At 45.4% G+C, this 17860-nt stretch overlaps 3 protein-coding genes across 5 annotated transcripts; all 3 read left to right on the top strand.

Annotated features, from left to right (window-relative positions):
* Positions 1-6239, top strand: LOC120684086 (proteoglycan 4-like). Of its 3 annotated transcripts, none has more exons than XM_039966176.1 (5): positions 1-677; positions 1667-2640; positions 2942-3211; positions 3337-3428; positions 5047-6239. In XM_039966176.1, exons 2-5 carry the CDS (start codon positions 1693-1695, stop codon positions 5972-5974), a joined length of 2238 nt encoding a protein of 745 aa, XP_039822110.1. In that variant the 5' UTR covers positions 1-677; positions 1667-1692; the 3' UTR covers positions 5975-6239. The 3 variants fall into 3 exon arrangements, with proteins under 3 accessions (XP_039822110.1, XP_039822111.1, XP_039822112.1); XM_039966177.1 differs by lacking the exon at positions 1-677 and adding an exon at positions 830-1002; XM_039966178.1 differs by lacking the exon at positions 1-677 and adding an exon at positions 1161-1333.
* Positions 6240-7026: 787 nt separating this feature from the next.
* Positions 7027-11326, top strand: LOC120684123 (probable hydroxyacylglutathione hydrolase 2, chloroplastic). The gene is made up of 8 exons (XM_039966179.1): positions 7027-7249; positions 7621-7806; positions 8510-8713; positions 9090-9213; positions 9782-9882; positions 10381-10455; positions 10532-10630; positions 10867-11326. The coding sequence occupies exons 1-8, from the start codon at positions 7169-7171 to the stop codon at positions 11011-11013; spliced, it is 1017 nt and encodes a 338-aa protein (XP_039822113.1). The 5' UTR covers positions 7027-7168; the 3' UTR covers positions 11014-11326.
* A 994-nt stretch (positions 11327-12320) lies between these two features.
* Positions 12321-16715, top strand: LOC120684071 (3beta-hydroxysteroid-dehydrogenase/decarboxylase-like). Its single transcript, XM_039966175.1, has 10 exons — positions 12321-12823; positions 12940-13101; positions 13900-14016; positions 14094-14173; positions 14258-14456; positions 14643-14760; positions 14961-15135; positions 15260-15416; positions 16160-16226; positions 16322-16715. The coding sequence occupies exons 1-10, from the start codon at positions 12359-12361 to the stop codon at positions 16471-16473; spliced, it is 1692 nt and encodes a 563-aa protein (XP_039822109.1). The 5' UTR covers positions 12321-12358; the 3' UTR covers positions 16474-16715.
* Positions 16716-17860: the final 1145 nt, after the last annotated feature.

The following is a 17860-nucleotide window of genomic DNA, read 5'->3' as shown; positions in this document are numbered from 1 at the left end:
CACACCACGCAGGCAGAGGCAGGGCAGGCCGCCCACGAGGGGTGACTGCCCTGCTGCTCCGCGCGCAAGCACAGTGGACGACGACGCGCCCGCTGGCTGGGCTGGCTTGCGTGTGTCAGGCTGTCAGCTCGCTACGGTTACTACTGCTAGCTGGCCCCCCCACTCTCTCTCTCTCTCGCTGCGATCTCTCCACTCCACCCCAGGCAAGGAGGAGGGGAAAGGGAGAGACTCGTCTCGCTCTGGTTCTCCCGAGCGAGCGGGCAGGCGCGGCCAACGGAGCGGTCCAGGGCCGGAGCGAGCCAAAGGGAGGGAGGGAGTGGAGACCTGAGGTCCGGAGCGGGAGGAGAATCCTTGACTTGTTGGTTCTCTCGGATGTGACGAGGGGGCAGCCGCGCCGCGCCCCCTCCCTCTGCGCCGTCGCGCCCTGCCCCGCGCTCCAGCTCCTACAAGGCCGCGGCCACAAGCCCACAAGTGCCGCCGCTGCGCCTTCCGGGGTCCCGTCTCGGCTCCTCAGCGAAGCAGCGGTGGGCGGAGCTGCGCGCCGAGTGTCCCGGCGCGAGTGGTGCCGGCGGAAGGACAACCCCGCCCCAGCGCACCGGGTTCCCCCGGCTGCTCCTCCTTGGAAGAGAGCGGCGGCGGCGGAGTGACCGCTTTGGCGCCTGGAGTTCCGCTGAGAGGTTCGCTTTCTTCCTCCGATTCCTCGTGTCGTGATGCTAATCAGTGGTCCCCCCCCCCCCCCCCCCCCCCGCGTTCCGAGGTTTCTCCCTCCCCTTTCCTGTTCCAGCGCTTGCCACGCCAGGGACCGAATTCCCCTGGAAGATTTCTCTTTGCTGGTATGTGGTTGGAGGGCTGAAGCCTGAAGAATGAAGCGGACGGTTGATTGCGAAGTGTCTGCTCCTTGTTACCCCTCTGCTAATCGCTTTGCTTCGAATTTGGCGGTTGTTTAAGGTTGCCGGAATTGATAGGGCAACCACCAGTGGTAGTACTTTGCGCAAGATTTTGGTTGGTGATGTTCTTCCACTTTCTCACTGCTCTCTCTCTTTTCAAGATTTTCTTGTCGTGAGAAAAGCTGGCTTGGAAACGACAGGACCACCGCCGCCCACATTGAATTTGATGCCATGATTGTTAAGTATCTCTTGGTGTTTGTTGAGTATGTTTCGGTTCGGACCCAATTCAATTCCTTACAAGCAAAGACACATACTCCCCAGACGTACTCCCTAACCTTCATTCCTAGCAGCGTCATCTCTTGCATTTTCACCGACGCGCGCGTTTCAGGACGATTCTGGGCACTTCGGTCATTTCCATTGGATTGGTTTGCTCAATTTTCTTCCTAGTATGCTTTCTGAAACTAATGTTTGCCCCCGAGCATTTCTTGCTCGATTTTCTTCTTCGTACCCTTTTTGAAATTATTGGTTGCCGCTGTGCATTCTTAAGATTCCATCCCGTACTTGCATTGCCCTGTGATTCTTGGTATGAGTAGTAAATGCAATCCGCAGTGCCTTGTGAGCCAGGTTTCTGCACATTACACCCACGAAAAAGTTGCAACCTTTATTGTATTCAGGGGGTGTTGGGTTTCACTTTTGTTAGGAATAACCAGACTGCCTGCCAGATCTAGTTCCATTTTTCCATGCCTTTATTTTGATAATTCCATTGTGGGTTTGTGCAGAGTAATGCGCTTAAGGAGTTACGACAATGGCTTCATTGGTACCTGGTGTCCTTGTGAAGCTCCTGCAGCATATGAACACCGATGTTAAAGTCGCCGGAGAGCATCGGTCCTCGCTCCTCCAGGTTGTCAGCATTGTTCCAGCACTCGCCGGGAGCGATCTTTTTACCAATCAAGGGTTCTACCTCAAGGTGTCGGATTCATCCCATGCGACCTATGTTTCCCTTCCAGAGGAGCAGCATGATCTCATCTTGAGCGACAAGATTCAGTTGGGTCAGTTCATCCATGTGGACCGCCTAGAGGCAGCCACTCCAGTTCCCATCCTTAGAGGAGTTCGGCCAGTTCCTGGTCGCCATGCTTGTGTTGGCACACCTGAGGATCTTGTGCTAACCAGCTCCTCGAATTTTCATGGCAGCAAGAGGACGCAACCATCAAATGGATTGAAGGATGCCAGCAGCTTGTCTCTAGAAAAGGAAACAAGCAAATTGGAGAAAATAAATGCATCACGCAAGCCTACTGGGCCGGAAAATAAGAAGCCGGTGCTAACCAAATCAAACTCTTCACTGTCAAAACAAGCTTTGAATGGGATTGGTGGTAAGAAGGAATCAGTTAGATCAAAGGTGAAACCAGCTATTACTCGGTCAACACCTTCATCTCCAACCAGTGTCTATTCTCTACCTGCATCATTCGACAGATTCTCTAATGATCTGAAACAGAGAAACAAAGTAAAAGGGGCTGAAAAAGCATCATCTTCTAGGCTTTCCTTGTTAGAAAAGGCTGCTTCTGTTTTGAAGGTTACTACTGCCGGGAGGAAGTCCTCTGCCAGTAATCCGATCAGTAGCTCTGTGTTGAGTATTGGATCAGGGCCAAAGGCCTTAAGAAGAAGCTGGGAAGGAAACATGGATATTAAAGGAAAAGGCAATTCAGAATCAAAGACTGTGAAACCTGACAGGAAGTCTGATAACAAGATCCCTGTGGTATGTAATACATTGACTCTCCGTTGGTTATATTGATAATTGCACCCTATGCATTTAACTTGAGTATGTGATAAGGATCAGTGATATTCACTACTTTCTCGAGGCTGGTTCAACTTTTAGAATTTCCAGTGTCAATAAATAATAGAACCTGTATCCCATCATGTCTGTTTATTAGTGTCTCATCTATAACATCGTGCGTAGCAAGGAAATGTGATGTCATTCTTCTTTTTCCCCCATTTGCATTTGCCACTTATTTTCCTCAAAATGTTAAAAAGATAATATGTCCATTTTTAATATGCAGACTCCTAGACGAAAATCACCAATGGATGAGAAAGTGTCACACAGAGATGCCAGTGTGATTCAGAAAGCTGCTAGGAAGAGCACCGCAAGTGCTCCTTCAGATGATGCTGACAAAACAGTTAAGAAGCATACTCCTGTAAAGAGAACTTCTGGGGTTTTGGGCAACTCAAATGTTACAAATTTAGTCAAGATTCCTCCCAACAGCAAAAAGCTAACAGATGCAAGCACTTCGTGGACTTCACTCCCTCCATCTCTTGCCAAACTAGGAAAGGTATGGCAAAAGTTCATTGACACAATTGGTTTGGTATTTAAGCTTTTGCTTGCACAATAGTTTGAAAGATCAAGCATTGCTGGGCGTTTTAATTTTAAATTGGCGTACCATGTCCTATGTGATAGGAGCTTCTGAGGTACAGGGAATCAGCACAAATGGCTGCTGTTGAAGCCATGCAAGAAGCTTCAGCTGCGGAGAGCTTGCTCAGATGTTTGAGGTACTTTTTTCTTCTGGACACAAGCCCTGCAATCATGACAAGTTTTGTATGTTTTCTAACTAGTTCTAGGTACATTTTTTTAATTGGTAGACTGCGACATACCGTTTGATATATTCCCCATGACTCTGCTATTCAATCCGTTCCTGCCTATTATAGAGGCATGTTGACACTTAGATGGCATTACATGGTTGATGATCTGTCTATTAAAATATAATAGTAGAGAGAATCTTGTGATTTGATTGGGAAATCTGGCACAATTTGCTAGCTTCTATCCAATTATGCAAAGATATGGCACCTTGTGGTGTCAGCGTACTCTACCTCCAGTTAATTCAAACTAGAAAATTTCTCGATATGAACTTCCAAGTTGGACTTGCACTTCTGTGCTCTCCAACTACATCACTGTAGTGCAAATACTGCATCTTCTGCTATTCCAGTATTCTGGAAATCCTCTCATAGGAATGAGTCAACTATGCATCAAGGGCAAAGTCTTACTAAGCCTTCAAGGGTATCACATGCATCTGGCCGTAGACAGCCTTGATTGCCTTCCCGTGCTGACGAACATGCTAGATACACAGAACAGGTGATCCGGCGCCAGGACACGTAGTATCAGCTGTGCTTTTAGCAAAGCCTGCTGTTCATGGTCACATGGTTGGTTTCTGCTTGCACCTCACTGGGGCAAGATCATGAATATAGCCCGTTGGTCTCATGGTCCAAGGGGCCGTTTAGTTCCCAAAAATTTTCACCTCCCCTTTAAACACATGTATGAAGCACTAAATATAATTAAATAAACAAAACTAATTACACAGTTTGGATGTACACGACGAGACGAATCTTTTAAGCCTAATTATTGCATAATTAGCCATAAGTGCTACAGTAACCCACATGTTCTAATGATGCGGTCAAAGACCTCAAAAGATTCGTCTCGCGGTTTCCAAGTGAGTTCTGAAATTAGTTTTTTAATTAGTATCCGAAAAGCCCTCCCGACATCTGGTCAAACAGTCGATTTGACATCCAAAAATTTTCACCCAAGGAACTAAACGGCCCCCAAATGTCTCAGTTCAAGCTGTCCAGCATGTCGCAATAATGCTATCAACCAGCTTGGTTGCTCCCTTTTGGAACTCGAGACCCATGCTGATGTGGTCCCTTCTTTCCCATCTTCTTTTTCTGATCTGAGGGTAGGTGTTAGCTGTGAATGTTTTTACAGAAGATTAACTAAACTAACATAAATTTGGTTATCGAACTGTCTCCGTGAACCATGCTATTGCACTGTATAACGATGCTTACAGATGTTGCACTGAACAAACAGGAAGTTTCTCCTGCTGTACTTTGGAGGAGCTCCGTGCTGTTATCTTCTACTAAAAATACCTTGTTTAAATTGCTAGCTCCAGTATATTATCACGTTAATCATGTGATTGCTGTGTTGAATTCTCTGTAAAATGTCTAGATTTCAACTCGATGCTGAACTCGTGTTACAGAAATGTGTCGGGAAGTTTACAGCTAGAGCTCTAGCACTAGCGCTATGCCATGCTTAGCTGTACCCCCCCCCCCCCCCCCCCGGTTCTGGTAATCTGGTACACTGACCTTGTCTGCCTTGTGTAACTTGTGTTGGCTCGAGCAGTTCGTACGCCGAGGTGAGCTCCACGGCGGAGGAACAGAACCCTCAGCCGGCGGTGGAGCAGTTTCTCACCCTCCACGCCGCTCTTTCGCGGGCAACAGTGATCACCGACACCCTCGCGAAGCCTACCACCACCTCTGCGTCGTCGCCGGACCGCTCGGCGGCCAGTGACGCCGGAACGGTGGCCTCCACCACCGACGAAGAGGCTGCGGCAGTCGCGGCCGAGCGCAGGAGACGAGCAACATCATGGGTGAGCGCCGCTCTGGCTACAGACCTGTCCGCCTTCGGCCTGTACAACCTCAAACCTGCCCCCGCCACGGTCTCCTCGCCGCTGGCCGTGGTGGTCGTCGACGAGTCATCGAAGCCGGCTGCGGCCGCGGCCACGCCGACGAAGTCGTCGCCGTCGCCTAAGTCACGGATGTCCCCAGCGAAGGGGAAGGCAAGGACGGGCCCTGGCGCTACGGCGGCCGCAGCGGCGCTGACGACGAAGCCCGCGCCGCCGGAGTGGGAGAGGGGAGGAGGCGCGGAGGAGAGGGGTGAGCTGGCGAGGCGGCTCGGGGAGGAGTCGAGGGGCTGGTTCCTCGGCTTCGTGGAGCGGTTCCTGGACGCGGACGTGGCGGCGGCCGCGCCATGGGACCGCGAGCGCGCGGCCAGGATGCTCCCGCAGCTGAAGCGCGTCAACGACTGGCTCGGCGAGATCGGGAAGCGCAGCGAGGCTCCTACCCCGCCGCACTCGGAAGCGGACGGTGAGGCGACAGCCGCAAGCACCGCCCCCGTCGCCGCTAACGGCTGTTGCGGCGTTCCCGAGGAGACGATCGAGCGGCTAAGGAAGAAGATCTACGAGTATCTCCTCACCAACGTCGACTCCGCCGCCGCAATGCTCGGCGGCGGCGGCGGGCCGACCCCGCCGGCGAACGGGAAGAAGGGCTGAGGCATGGGGTGGGAGGGCCTTACTGGGCCCATTAGCAGTGTGAAATTTGATTGGGCCAAAAAATGGGCTTGACTAGTTTAATGTAGGCTTCCTTTTGTTTTTTACTGGGCTTTTGCGATTTTCTCTAGTTTCCGTTTCTTCTTTCTTGAAGGGGTTTACAGAGAAAAGAAAAAGGTGATGAAAAATTGACTTGTATTTATCACTGATGTCCACTGGGTGACTCTGAATTAATTATATTGCTCGATCGGATGGGTTGCTTCTGATCTTTCGAGGCTGGAAAGTGATTCTTTGCCTGAAGAATATGGACCGTTCGTGATTCGCCCTCCACCTAATCCACCTTTCGGAAAAGTAAATAAACCCTCTTTGACCTTTGGAGTAACCGAGGAAAGTCTCTTAGTTCTGTCACGTGCTGATCCGAGCACGCCAAGTGTCAGCCACTTCGCACAATCGCACGGAACATGCTCACTTAACTCTGCGGTACCGTTGATAATTCGAGCCCAGCGAAGTATTAAACGAGGTCAAGCTTCACACCTCTAGTCACCGTGGCAGGGCATTCGTAATTTTTCATTACCAAAAGAGCACCAAAAAAAATGTGTGTGTGTGTGTGTACGGTATGGGGCCATATGGGAGCACGGAGCATCCTGAAGACGAAAAGACCGAGTCCACCAGAGCTTTTGCGCGTAGGAAATTCGAAGCGAATCGCCGCAAACTCGTGTGGGCAAAAAAAAAATTCCTTGGCTTGGTTGCGAGCGCGAGGCGGCGGCACTTGGCCACCAGGCGCACACAATTCCCCCCGTCTAAAAAGTTGTGGCACGGCGCCCTTGGAGAACACGCGGCTCGGTCCAACTGTCCCAACCGAGGAACGATCACGGGCGCCTGACGTCGGCCCCACGCCACGCACCGCTTGGCGCCCCGCCCGCCGCCGCCGCCGCCGCCGTCGATGAGCCCACGGACCGTCCGGATCGAAGCGGGCCCGGGTGCCCGTGTGGGCCCGGCGCGGGCGAGCCAGCGCCATCACAGCCGGCCAACCCCCTCTGCCTCCGTTCCCACTACTCTCCTCTCCTCGCCGTGCCGTCCCACCCCGCCCCTCCTCTCCTCTGTCTCTCTCCTCGCTCCCCACGCCACGTATCGCCTCGTCTCCTCGGAAGCCGGCAGCGCCCCGCGGGCACGGGAAGGGGGAGGGAGGGAGCGGGGATGATGAGGATGCTGTCGAAGGCGTGCTCGATCGTGGCCTCCTCCCTCCCGCGCTGCTCCTCCTCCTCCGCCGCCCCCACGGTCGCCCCTCTCTCTATCTCTCTATCCCTCTTCCTTTTCCGCGGTGGTCCTCGGCGGGGGTTCGGATCTGGGGTGGTCGGGGTTTCCGTGGGCGCGCGTTGCCGCGGACTGCAACTGCCTCGGTTGCAGCCAACGGAACTTGGCTGTTTCGCACGCCGGCCCCTGGCTTCCCGCGTAATCGCGGAATGCGCCCAGTCGTTTATCGTCTTCTGTAGTTGTTTCCTTTGAAGCTTTGGCTCTAGCTATTTTTGTGTGGATTTGCGCGGTATGGAGGTGGGATTAGTGTTTAGCCGCCGTAGCTTCGCTGCGTCTGTAGTTCTCCGCGAGTTCTCAGTTGTGAGAAATTTTGGTCTGGTTCTGCTGTTTTGCAGATGAGGGGGCAGCCGTCCTTGCTGCCGAGCGTGCGGAAGCAATGGCTCGGGAAGCCGCTGCTGTACGGAATCGGCTCCCTGTTGGTCATGCCGCTGAGGACGCTGCACGGAGTGTGGCGGGTGTTTGGCGCAGGGCGGTTCCTCTGCAACATGACCAGCGTCTCATCATCCCTTCAAATTGAGCTTGTAAGTGCTCCTATGCGTACCCAACAAATGAGCTGTTATTTCAGACTTAACGTTGCTGATATTTGCATAACACTTATCAATGTAAGTGCCTCGTTGCTTTATTGAAATAGTAGTGCTCTGCAGGAGAGAAATCAGCAGTCAAAACAGTCATTTTGATGACTTTTGAAACTAGTTTTTATGTTTCTCTTTGGATTGGATGCCATTTCTTTGTAGGAAGAAACACAATGTCATAATGCCATTTGTATCAGGATTCAGGAAAGAGCTCTTATTCATGAACTGAAGTCTCTCTTATTCTTTTTCCATTCCATCATTTATTCCTTTACTCATGCTTGGCTTTTCATCTATCCTCTACCTAACCACGGTGATATGGACTAGGTACCTTAGAATGCATCTTTATGACTGACATTGTCAAGCATACATTGGTGGGCCGCATAGTGTGCAAATCATTTGGTCATAGCTTCTTCCACACAGACTGGCTACCCTTCATAATATAGAAAGAAATTGCATGCATTGTTACAAATACAAAAAACTATAAAAGAATGACAAACAATTCATTTTCCAAAAGACTTAGTTATCAGTTTTTAGTACAAGTTTGTTTCTCTTTACATATTGCTCTTCCAGCTACCTGTAGATTTCTTGTACTTCAATCATATTACTGAGCGTCCCTAAGTATTCATCAGCAACTATTGTTGTTTCTGTGCAGGTACCATGCCTTCAAGATAACTATGCATATATCCTGCATGATGTTGATACTGGAACAGTTGGAGTGGTGGACCCTTCTGAGGCTATGCCTATTATAAATGCATTGGAAAAGAGAAATCAGAACTTGACCTATATACTGAATACCCATCATCACTATGACCATACAGGTGGGAACTTGGAACTGAAGGCAAAATATGGTGCAAAGGTATAAATTTTGGGCTCTTTCATTTCTTCTATTCTTTTCTTCCATTGTTTAGCAACTCTGAGACAGTGGCATGGCACAATCAAAATGTATTGTTATGAGCTGCTGAACTAAATCCTATAGGTCTATTCTCAAGGATGAGCATACAATGACGTTCTTATATTGCCATCCATTATAATATCAGTAATGTATCTGTAAAATTCAAGCTGATTATTTGAGAAAAAAATTCAGGCTGGTTGATAATTTTCAAGGTAGCTGAAGTTTATAATCCAGCAGATAATAATGGTTGTTCCTCGAGTAGTCAAATACGTAATGTGAAGTGTTGATAGATATGTCATCTGCTTTCATCTTCTAATAATCATAAACAATTTTGAATTAGGTTATTGGTTCTGAAAAGGACAGGGATAGAATTCCTGGCATTGACATCAGTCTTAAGGAGGGTGACACATGGATGTTTGCTGGTCATCAGGTTCTTGTACTGGAAACTCCTGGGCATACATCAGGTTTTTAATTAGAGATTTCTTCTAACTGATCTATGTTTGCTCTTTTGTTCATTTTGAATGTTTTAAGTGTAACTCCTGCAATGTACACAAAGCTAAGCTTCTCATTACATCAACAACAACAAAGCCTTTTACTCCCAAGTAATTTGGGGTAAGTGAAAGGATAAACTTATATAAGGCACCAGCAAAAAAGGGAAAACTAATGAAATATGAAAAATGAAACATGAGTGCCTTCATATTGCATGGGAGATATATTTTGCATTAACATTAGGAGAAAAATGTGGTTCAGTTCATGGAAGCTGAGGGATCCCCCCCCCCCCCCCCCCCCCCCGCGCTTCTTTGAAAATGTATAAGTTGTTCTAAACACTACTTTTCTCTTGTTGCTAAGTTAAAATATGTAAGTTGTTGCAGACAGCCAATGATTGTTACAAAACATGTCCGTAGCAATCGAGGCTCGTATTTCTTAGAAAAAAGCAAACAGACAATATACATCTTATGCTTCTTTTTTTGGCTAAAGAAGTTACTAATGCAATTTCTTTCACTCTGTTGACTATCCATGTATTTCTATCAGGTCATGTGTGCTATTATTTTGCTGGTTCTGGAGCCATATTTACAGGTGACACTTTGTTCAGTCTATCATGCGGAAAGCTTTTTGAAGGGACTCCACAGCAGGTTTGTTTTTACTGTCTAGCAAATGCTTCCATAATCATGTATATTGTAGTAAGATATGTAAAATTCTGGTATGTGTGGTTCATGCTTTCTACTGGACTTAGTAACAAGCTAGTTCTGTTGTAATTGCGACCAATGCACATATTGTTGGAGCTCATCATTTTTTCAGTATGATTTTAATTATATCTTAACTGCAACTATTAAAACCTGTAAACAATGAGCAAGTAAAATACATTATACGGACCTGAAAGGTTAAGAAAGGTCTATGAACTTGAATCACTGAGTCCTTCGCACGTTATGCTCAGTACTGTACTTACATTTATTTGAACATCAATTGGGGATGGTTGTGATCAAATCTAACTACTGAGATGTCAGATTTCAATCATTTAATATGAATTTATAAGGTTGTGAACTCTTGGTAGTTTTGTTGATCATCAATGGCTCAGTGCATTTTCCTTTTGCATAGATTTATGTGACCATCTTATCCTTATCTTACTGCAGATGTATTCCTCACTTCAGAAAATTATAGCTTTGCCTGATGAGACGAAAGTATACTGTGGACATGAATATACTTTGGTCAGTAATTCTTCATTTCAGGTCAAGAAATTCCTGCATTGACCCGCTATTTAATCCATAATATTCCTCTATGCAGAGTAATTCAAAATTTGCCCTGAGTGTAGAACCAGGAAATAAAGAATTACAGGAATATGCTGCAAATGTAGCTGAGTTGCGCAATAAGAATATACCCACGGTAATATCGCTTATTCCTAGTCTTCATTTGATAATCTAGTACTTCTTAAACATGATATTATACATTTATTGCTTCGGATACTTAAGAATTCCTTGATTCCTTCTTTCTTGTGTACATTTCTGAAAGCATGATGCGTACAATATTACATTGATGGGATTACTGAATGATACACAAGTGGACGGTGGACCATATTTCCACCTCTTCCCTGACTTTAATCCAAGTTTCATGTTTACCAGGTGCCAACAACAATTGGGAGAGAGAAGCGGTGCAATCCTTTCCTGCGGACCTCCAATCCAGAAATTAAGAGAACTCTGTCCATTCCGGATCATTTCGATGAAGACCGTGTACTTGAAGTTGTCCGTCGAACAAAAGATAACTTCTGACTAACAAAAGGAAATTCTTGTGACATGGCCAACTATCTTGTTAAAGTTCGGACAAAGAAACACCCGAGACACAAGAAATGTAGGAAAGAAAGGTATATAAGTTTGGGCTTAGATTTTGAAATGCTTCGGCAAAATTGTGTCTGAGTGTATGTAGCTTGGCAGTGCTTGTCTATAGCAGCCAGTGATTTTTTTTTTGTCTACTACAAATAAACATGTTCTGCTATCATCTACGCTGTAAAAAAATGTGAGTTAGTTGTTCGATAGTTAATTTCAATTCTTGCAGTTCAATACATTATTAACTTTGCTGTGTTTGTGTTGCCTTGATGGTCTGTTTGGCAATGGTGATTACTCGCTGAATGTACTGACGATGTGACATTGCATGAATCCAGTATGTATCTTTGAAGCCACATGGGTTCGAGTTCCCATTGCAATGCTTGGTACTGAACTTCTCGGCTGTTTTATACTGTGTCCTTTGCTTGATGGCGTGAATGCCAAGCTTGGAGTTTACGTCACGTTTTGATAGATAGTGGTGATCAGTCATCAACCTTTCTCGATGTGATGCGTCGCTGAAAGAGGAAGCATAACACAAGCCGCTCGATGTGTTTCCGTCGCTTAACTCTTGGCCTGTAGTATGAAAGCTTTTCGCCGACGACCAAATTGTCTAATTGACAGTTCATCCCCGAACCAGCCAAAAGTTGCATCAGCTTAGCAATTGTTTTCGCTGAAAGCACGAGGCAGATTACTCTTTGGTTGTCGAAAGAAAGCTTGATTCCATGAGCTGTTGGTGAAGCACAAGTCCAGGCTCCAGACGGGTTCCAGCCTGATGTACTCCAGGCATGCTCCAGTTTTTTCACAGTGGCAAGCAAATAAAGGCCGTGTTTAGATGGTTTGCAAAAAAATTTTGCAATGGAATCTTGCTAATTTGAAGTATTAAATGAAGTCTATTTACAAATTTTTTTGCACAGATGGGTTGTAAATCGCGAGACGAATCTAATGATGCTAATTAATCTATGATTAATTAATAATTAGCGAATAGATACTGTAGCATCAATGTTGCAAATCATGGCTTAAGTAGGCTCATTAGATTCGTCTCGCGATTTACAGCCCATCCATGCAAAAATTTTTATAAATAGATTTTATTTAGTACTCTATGCATGTGTCGAAACATTCGATGTGATGTTTTTTTTGTATTTACGGGGTTCATGGTGTGGTAACTAAACATAAACAGGGCGAAAGTTAATTTCAGGACAAAACAAAATCAGCTGATAACCCCTTGTGCCCCTCCCCATTTCGCGGCGCTGTATCCCCCACCTCCGTCCCCCACCCCACTCCCACCCCACCAGCGATGGCGACCGCCGAGGCCGGCCCGACCACGGGCAAGCCCGCCTGCGCCGTTACCTTCGGCCGCTCCACCCTCCTCGGCCGCCACCTCGCCGCCGCGCTCGCCGCCTCCGGCCGCTGGTCGGCCGTCGCCGTCCTCGACCCTTCCCCTTCCCCTCCCCCACCGCCGGCCTCCCCCCTAGTCCGCCACCACGCCGTCGACCTCTCCGACCCCGCGCGACTCGCCTCCGCGCTCGCCGGCGCCGCGGCCGTCTTCCATGTGGACGCGACGACGGCAGCCGCCCCCGGGAGCGACGGGTCCTTCCTCTCCCTCCACCGCCTCGCTGCCGAGGGCACGAGGCGGCTCCTCGCGGCCTGCCGCGCGGCCGGCGTGGGGAGGGTTGTGTACACCGGCTCGGCCGACGTGGTGGCCGCCGGCCCCCGGGATGTAGTCAATGCCGACGAGGACTCCGTGTCCTACCCTGACAAGGTGTGCTGACTCGCGACATTGCATTTCCTCGGCGTGATCCGATCGGTTTTGGGATCCTTGGTTTTGGAGGAGGTGTCGTGGAGTGATGGGTGCTTGGTTTTTGCTTGTGGGCGCAGTTTGGGAACGCAGTGAGCGAGCTGAGGGCGCAGGTGGAGATGATGGTGCTGAGTGCGGACGGGGTGCGGACGTGCGTGCTGCGCCCAAGCAATCTGTTCGGGCCTGGCGATTCGAGCCTGGTGCGGTTTGTTGCTGGATATGCAAGGTCTCCCTTGGGCAAGGTATTCCAAACTGAAAACTACTGGTTTATGTTCTTCCTGTCTCCACAATTCAGATTTTGGCACCTCTATTTCGTTGTGGAAGAACTACATGTAATTGAAATCGATTAAGATTCTGTTTTGCGTGTAGCATGGCTAATGAACCGAGTGGAGCTAAACTGCATGGATGCAGTACGTGTTATTTATAGCATGTAGTTTTATGTGCCATAATTGGTAATTTGTTGAATATACATAGAGCTTTGCTGTAGAAACCTATAATTTACCATCCCAATATGTGATCAAGAATTATGTTACAATTCATATTGCATTTCTGCGGTTACAAGAGCATGCTAGAAAGCACGTACAGAGTTCGTAGGTTGGTGGTAATTCTTCTAGAATTTTTCCGTTTCGTTGATCAGTAGTGATTTCAGATCATGAATTCTTGGTTGCCATTTGAATTAATGGATCTGCTAGAATTAACATTACTCTCCCAGTTGGTTCTGGCTAACATCTCTTAGTAAATGGGTCACTTAAGCAGATGATATCAGTAGCTGTAATCTTTGGCAATTGTAATGGACCTAGAGCAGTCTTGGTTTATGTGTGGGATATGCGATGTGGATTTCTATTTACTTTTTCTTTTCAATTTTTAGGATCCTTTTAGCTGACGCAGTTGCTTCCGCTGCATCTTCTGGAGAGAAAAATGCATATTTGCCGTTTCCACAACTCCAATCTGGGATTTGCTATTATAAAACATGAACTGCAAACTTTCCGCAAGCCTCTTTGATCTATGAAATAATGGCTTTCTTATGCAGTTCCTTTCAGTTTGTAATAGGTGGTGGCGGTAACATGTCTGACTTTACCTGTGTGGAAAATGTGGCCCATGCCAATATTTGTGCTGAGCAAGCCTTGTGTACAAATGCAGCTTCTGTTGCTGGGAAGGTACGTTTTTATAGATAAAGGGCAATGCCTCCACAATATTACCTTTACAGCTAATTCTGTGCACCGTACTTTTACAGCCTTTTTTTGTTACCAATGGTGAACCTATGGAAACATGGGAGTTTATGAACTGCATAATTGAAGCTATGGGTTTTCAGAGGTATTTCTCCCTCCCTCTTGGCCCCTCTATACTCTTTGAAGTCATCGTGAAGTTAACATGTGCTATGGTTTCTCATCCATTTAGGCCCAGGATTAATCTTCCTGCCAAGATGTTATTGTTTGTGTCCTTGTTCTCCAATATGATTCATCACAGGCTTGGTTTTCAAATGTTTTCAACTCCTCTTCTGCATCCAGATACAATATACTTCTTGTCACGCACAAGAATTTTTAACACTTCAAAAGCTAGAAAATTACTTGGGTGCTACCCAATTGTATCATTGGAGGTGAGCTTGTTTTCTTACCATGCTGTATTGCAATTACATACGCTTCCTTTGATCATTTGTGGTACTCCCCACCTGTATTGCTTGATATATTTCTCATAAAAGGACATGAGACCTCTACAAAGACTTTTTGTTTCTTGCAATGGAGATGTTGATAGCTAATATATTCTAATGTTTAACATGTATCAGGATGGAATTATGAGAACTGTGGGGTCATTTTCAGAATTATCAGATAATTTGGGCTTCTCAAGGAAGCAACGCTCCTGTGGACCATCGAAGGCAGATAAGCTGCTAGGAAGTGGAACAGGTGACACAATCCCTCTTCTTTAGAAAAAAAATATCTCTCATATTTTTCAGCTTTCCACCAAACTGAATGAACAAGAGCCTTGGATACCTTTTTTTTTATGCAGCTGTGTAGAATACTTTTCATTGTTCGTTACATAGTGATATATATATATATATATATATATCTTCTTTCCCTGTTGACATGTAACTTTTCTACTGCAGCTGCTGATATTCTTCTTTGGAGGGATGAAAAGAGAACCTTTTCATTTGTGACAGTATTGTTCCTGCTTTTCTACTGGTTCCTGCTTTCAGACAGAACTTTTGTCTCGTCGGCTGCCAAATTTCTTCTAGTGATTTCCCTTGCTCTTTTCATCCATGGTGTACTGCCTTCACAAGTGTACGTATTTTGGTTGTTCAGCTATCTTTTGAGTAGACTAATCTAATGTGGGTGTTCCTTACTTCACTCAGAAGAATTCTACAGTGTATTATGGTTGAGTACTGAATTTGAGCTCCTATTGCAGCTTTGGTTTTACAATTGAGAAGGTTACCTCTGATCATTTTGAATTATCACACTCAGCATTGAGGAATTCACTTATGTGCCTGGCTTATGCATGGAATGGAAGCATTCATAAACTGAGGGTTCTAGCAGAAGGTGAAGACTGGAGTACCCTTTTAAAGGTTGGTGTTCAGCTTTATTGAGAATTGACTCATGGAAGCTTTATTTCATTAGAATACCCAATCTTATGTGTCATTTTACTATAGGTACTAACTGTTAAGTTTGGGCTCCTTGAGTCCACATTTGGCATTTGAATTTGATCTACTTTGGTGTTTGCTATCAGTGGTCTATGTCAAGCATATTCATAAACCGTCTTTTATTTTTCTGATAGTTATGGGATTAGGTTCAGTTGTTTTAAACAAATTTTAATATATGCAAACTTTTACATTCTAGATGTTTCTGCATTTTTTTTTGGGTAAAACAGATGTATGTGCAGTCATGTTAAGTGATCTAAGGCATTGGTTAGATGGATATATTGTTTGGCTTCTGTTGAGCCAAAAGTGATATTTCTGGGGTAAACTGCCTTCATGTATCTATAATTCACTGTTTTTTTTCATCATGTTTGGTTAATGTTTGTAAGCTACTCAGTCTAGTTATTGTTAGAAGCAATCATTTATTCCATCTCAGTCAGTTAATAACTCACCCTTTTTAAATAATCCTTCTTGACTAGTGGTGTTTAGAATGATCCACAAAATAGCGACAGGTTTCCTTGACCAAAGGATATGGTTTATTGAAGAAATTCACTGCAAATCAATAACTGATCCATAAATGCCAGGGAAAATGTAGCTATTGGTGTAAGAATGGTATAGTTGTGACAAAAAAATGTTTTATAAATGATTAACCCACAGTTTCTTCTGTGTTGCAGGTATTTGCATTTTTGTACAGTGTCAAGCTATTGTTGAACTTTCAATTCAGAGTGCTGATGGGTCTTGGTAAGTGATATTTTGCTACGTACTAAGTTGTACTCAATTGTACATTTACTGCCGTAGGACAAATTTATCATCTGACTGTCTTCTTCTGTATGCAGTATTGGCATCCTTGTTCATCGTCTTCATTGTCTACGAACAATGCGAGGAAGAAATTGACAGCTTGGTGTCAAATGCTTCTGTCAAAATCAAGTGGCTAATGGACAGAGTAGTCGATCGTTTGCCGGCTTCTTTGAAGACATATATATCCTAGAGGAGACATCCATGACCATGAGTCCATGACCTAGTTATGCTTTGTTGCTAGAACACATTTCACATACTCTTTGAAGGTGTTGCTGCCATTGCGTTTGTCTGTAAAAAGGCCTTAGTTCTTTTATGCTAACGTGTTACAATTTACCCGAATTTGCTTACTGCTGTGTTAGAATTGGTGAGTTGACATGCAGCAAGATGCAATGCAAAGTTTATGGGTGGTGCAAACGTCGCTCCATTTGTTAATTTGTTATGAGATTTCACAATGTTGATTAGCTGCTGTGTTTTTCAAAAAAAAAAAAACAAAACAACTAGCTGAGTCGCGAAAGGGCATGTAGCTTAGCGGTTACAAGAGTCTCAGTAGCACATTAGGTTTTGGGTTCGGCTCTATATGGAAACGAATTTTCTAGGATTTAACAGCATTGTGTTTTCAGAGCTAGGTGACGTTATAAATTTTGAGGATTTATCGGCTCAGTCTTCAAAAATGCTCATAGGGGTAGTGTTCATGTACATTTAGATTTGCTGTGAGAGAAAAATGCTGCTAGCTGGCTAGTGACTAGTGGCTGGTGTTGATTTGATGTGAGAAAAAAATATTGCTGTTGGTTACCAGCAGAATAGAGTGGCATGTATGCTGGTTGCCGGCAGAATAGAGTGGCATGTATCGCTTGGGAGTTGTGTTTGTGAGCGATACACGGTTCTCGAGTGACGCATATCAAGGGTTTGAGTATATGGCTATATACAGGACACAAGTGCACAAGACATTTTCCATTCAAAAAAGTGCAGGAGACATTTACAAATATCTACTCCCTCCATTTCAAAAGATAAGTCACTTTAGAATTTAAAATTTGTCTAAAAACTAAATTATTTTACCCTATTTAGAAAAGTGAATGTGCATGCATAAATTAATTAGTGCTAAGTATAGATAATAAATAGAGATAAATATGATCACTTCACCTTCTTGTTGTTCTAGAATTTCTATAATAACTTATATTTTGGGATTTGTATTTTACTCCATCCGTTTCAAATTATAGGTTATTTGATTTTTTATTCTAAATTTGATAACTCGTTTTATTCAAAAATTTATGCAAAATATCACTTCTTTTACTGTGACCTCCTTTATCAATACAACTTTTTTTTTAAGAATAGCTTAAATTTAATTATATTTGCACAATTTTTTTTAAAAAATAAGTTATTAAATTTGATGTCAAAAATATCAAACGATTTATGATTTGAAACCGGAGGGAGTAGGACCATGGTGGGAGCAGTCACCTGTACAGCACACGAGCACCTGTACCCAGACCCAGGTGCGGCGCGGGAAAGTTGGCGAACCTGGTCCGACTGGAACACAGACGCGACCCGATCCATAAGTACGACCCAATCACCCGACCCGC

The sequence above is a fragment of the Panicum virgatum genome, chromosome 2K (genome assembly GCF_016808335.1).
Source record: "Panicum virgatum strain AP13 chromosome 2K, P.virgatum_v5, whole genome shotgun sequence".
In the NCBI taxonomy this organism is placed as follows: domain Eukaryota; kingdom Viridiplantae; phylum Streptophyta; class Magnoliopsida; order Poales; family Poaceae; genus Panicum; species Panicum virgatum.
The sequence above is the reverse complement of the archived record's forward strand: the minus strand, read 5'-3'. Positions and strand labels throughout refer to the sequence as shown.

Bases quoted from the DNA above. Each gene is read 5' to 3' on its own strand.
- LOC120684086 (XM_039966176.1), top strand. From the start codon at position 1,693: ATGGCTTCATTGGTACCTGGTGTCCTTGTGAAGCTCCTGCAGCATATG. The intron at 2,641-2,941 runs GTATGTAATACA...TTTAATATGCAG, and splicing joins CTGATAACAAGATCCCTGTG to ACTCCTAGACGAAAATCACC. The intron at 3,212-3,336 runs GTATGGCAAAAG...CCTATGTGATAG, and splicing joins CTCTTGCCAAACTAGGAAAG to GAGCTTCTGAGGTACAGGGA.
- LOC120684123 (XM_039966179.1), top strand. From the start codon at position 7,169: ATGATGAGGATGCTGTCGAAGGCGTGCTCGATCGTGGCCTCCTCCCTC. The intron at 8,714-9,089 runs GTATAAATTTTG...ATTTTGAATTAG, and splicing joins AGGCAAAATATGGTGCAAAG to GTTATTGGTTCTGAAAAGGA. The intron at 9,883-10,380 runs GTTTGTTTTTAC...ATCTTACTGCAG, and splicing joins TTGAAGGGACTCCACAGCAG to ATGTATTCCTCACTTCAGAA.
- LOC120684071 (XM_039966175.1), top strand. From the start codon at position 12,359: ATGGCGACCGCCGAGGCCGGCCCGACCACGGGCAAGCCCGCCTGCGCC. The intron at 15,136-15,259 runs GTACGTATTTTG...CTCCTATTGCAG, and splicing joins GGTGTACTGCCTTCACAAGT to CTTTGGTTTTACAATTGAGA. The intron at 15,417-16,159 runs GTTGGTGTTCAG...TCTGTGTTGCAG, and splicing joins ACTGGAGTACCCTTTTAAAG to GTATTTGCATTTTTGTACAG.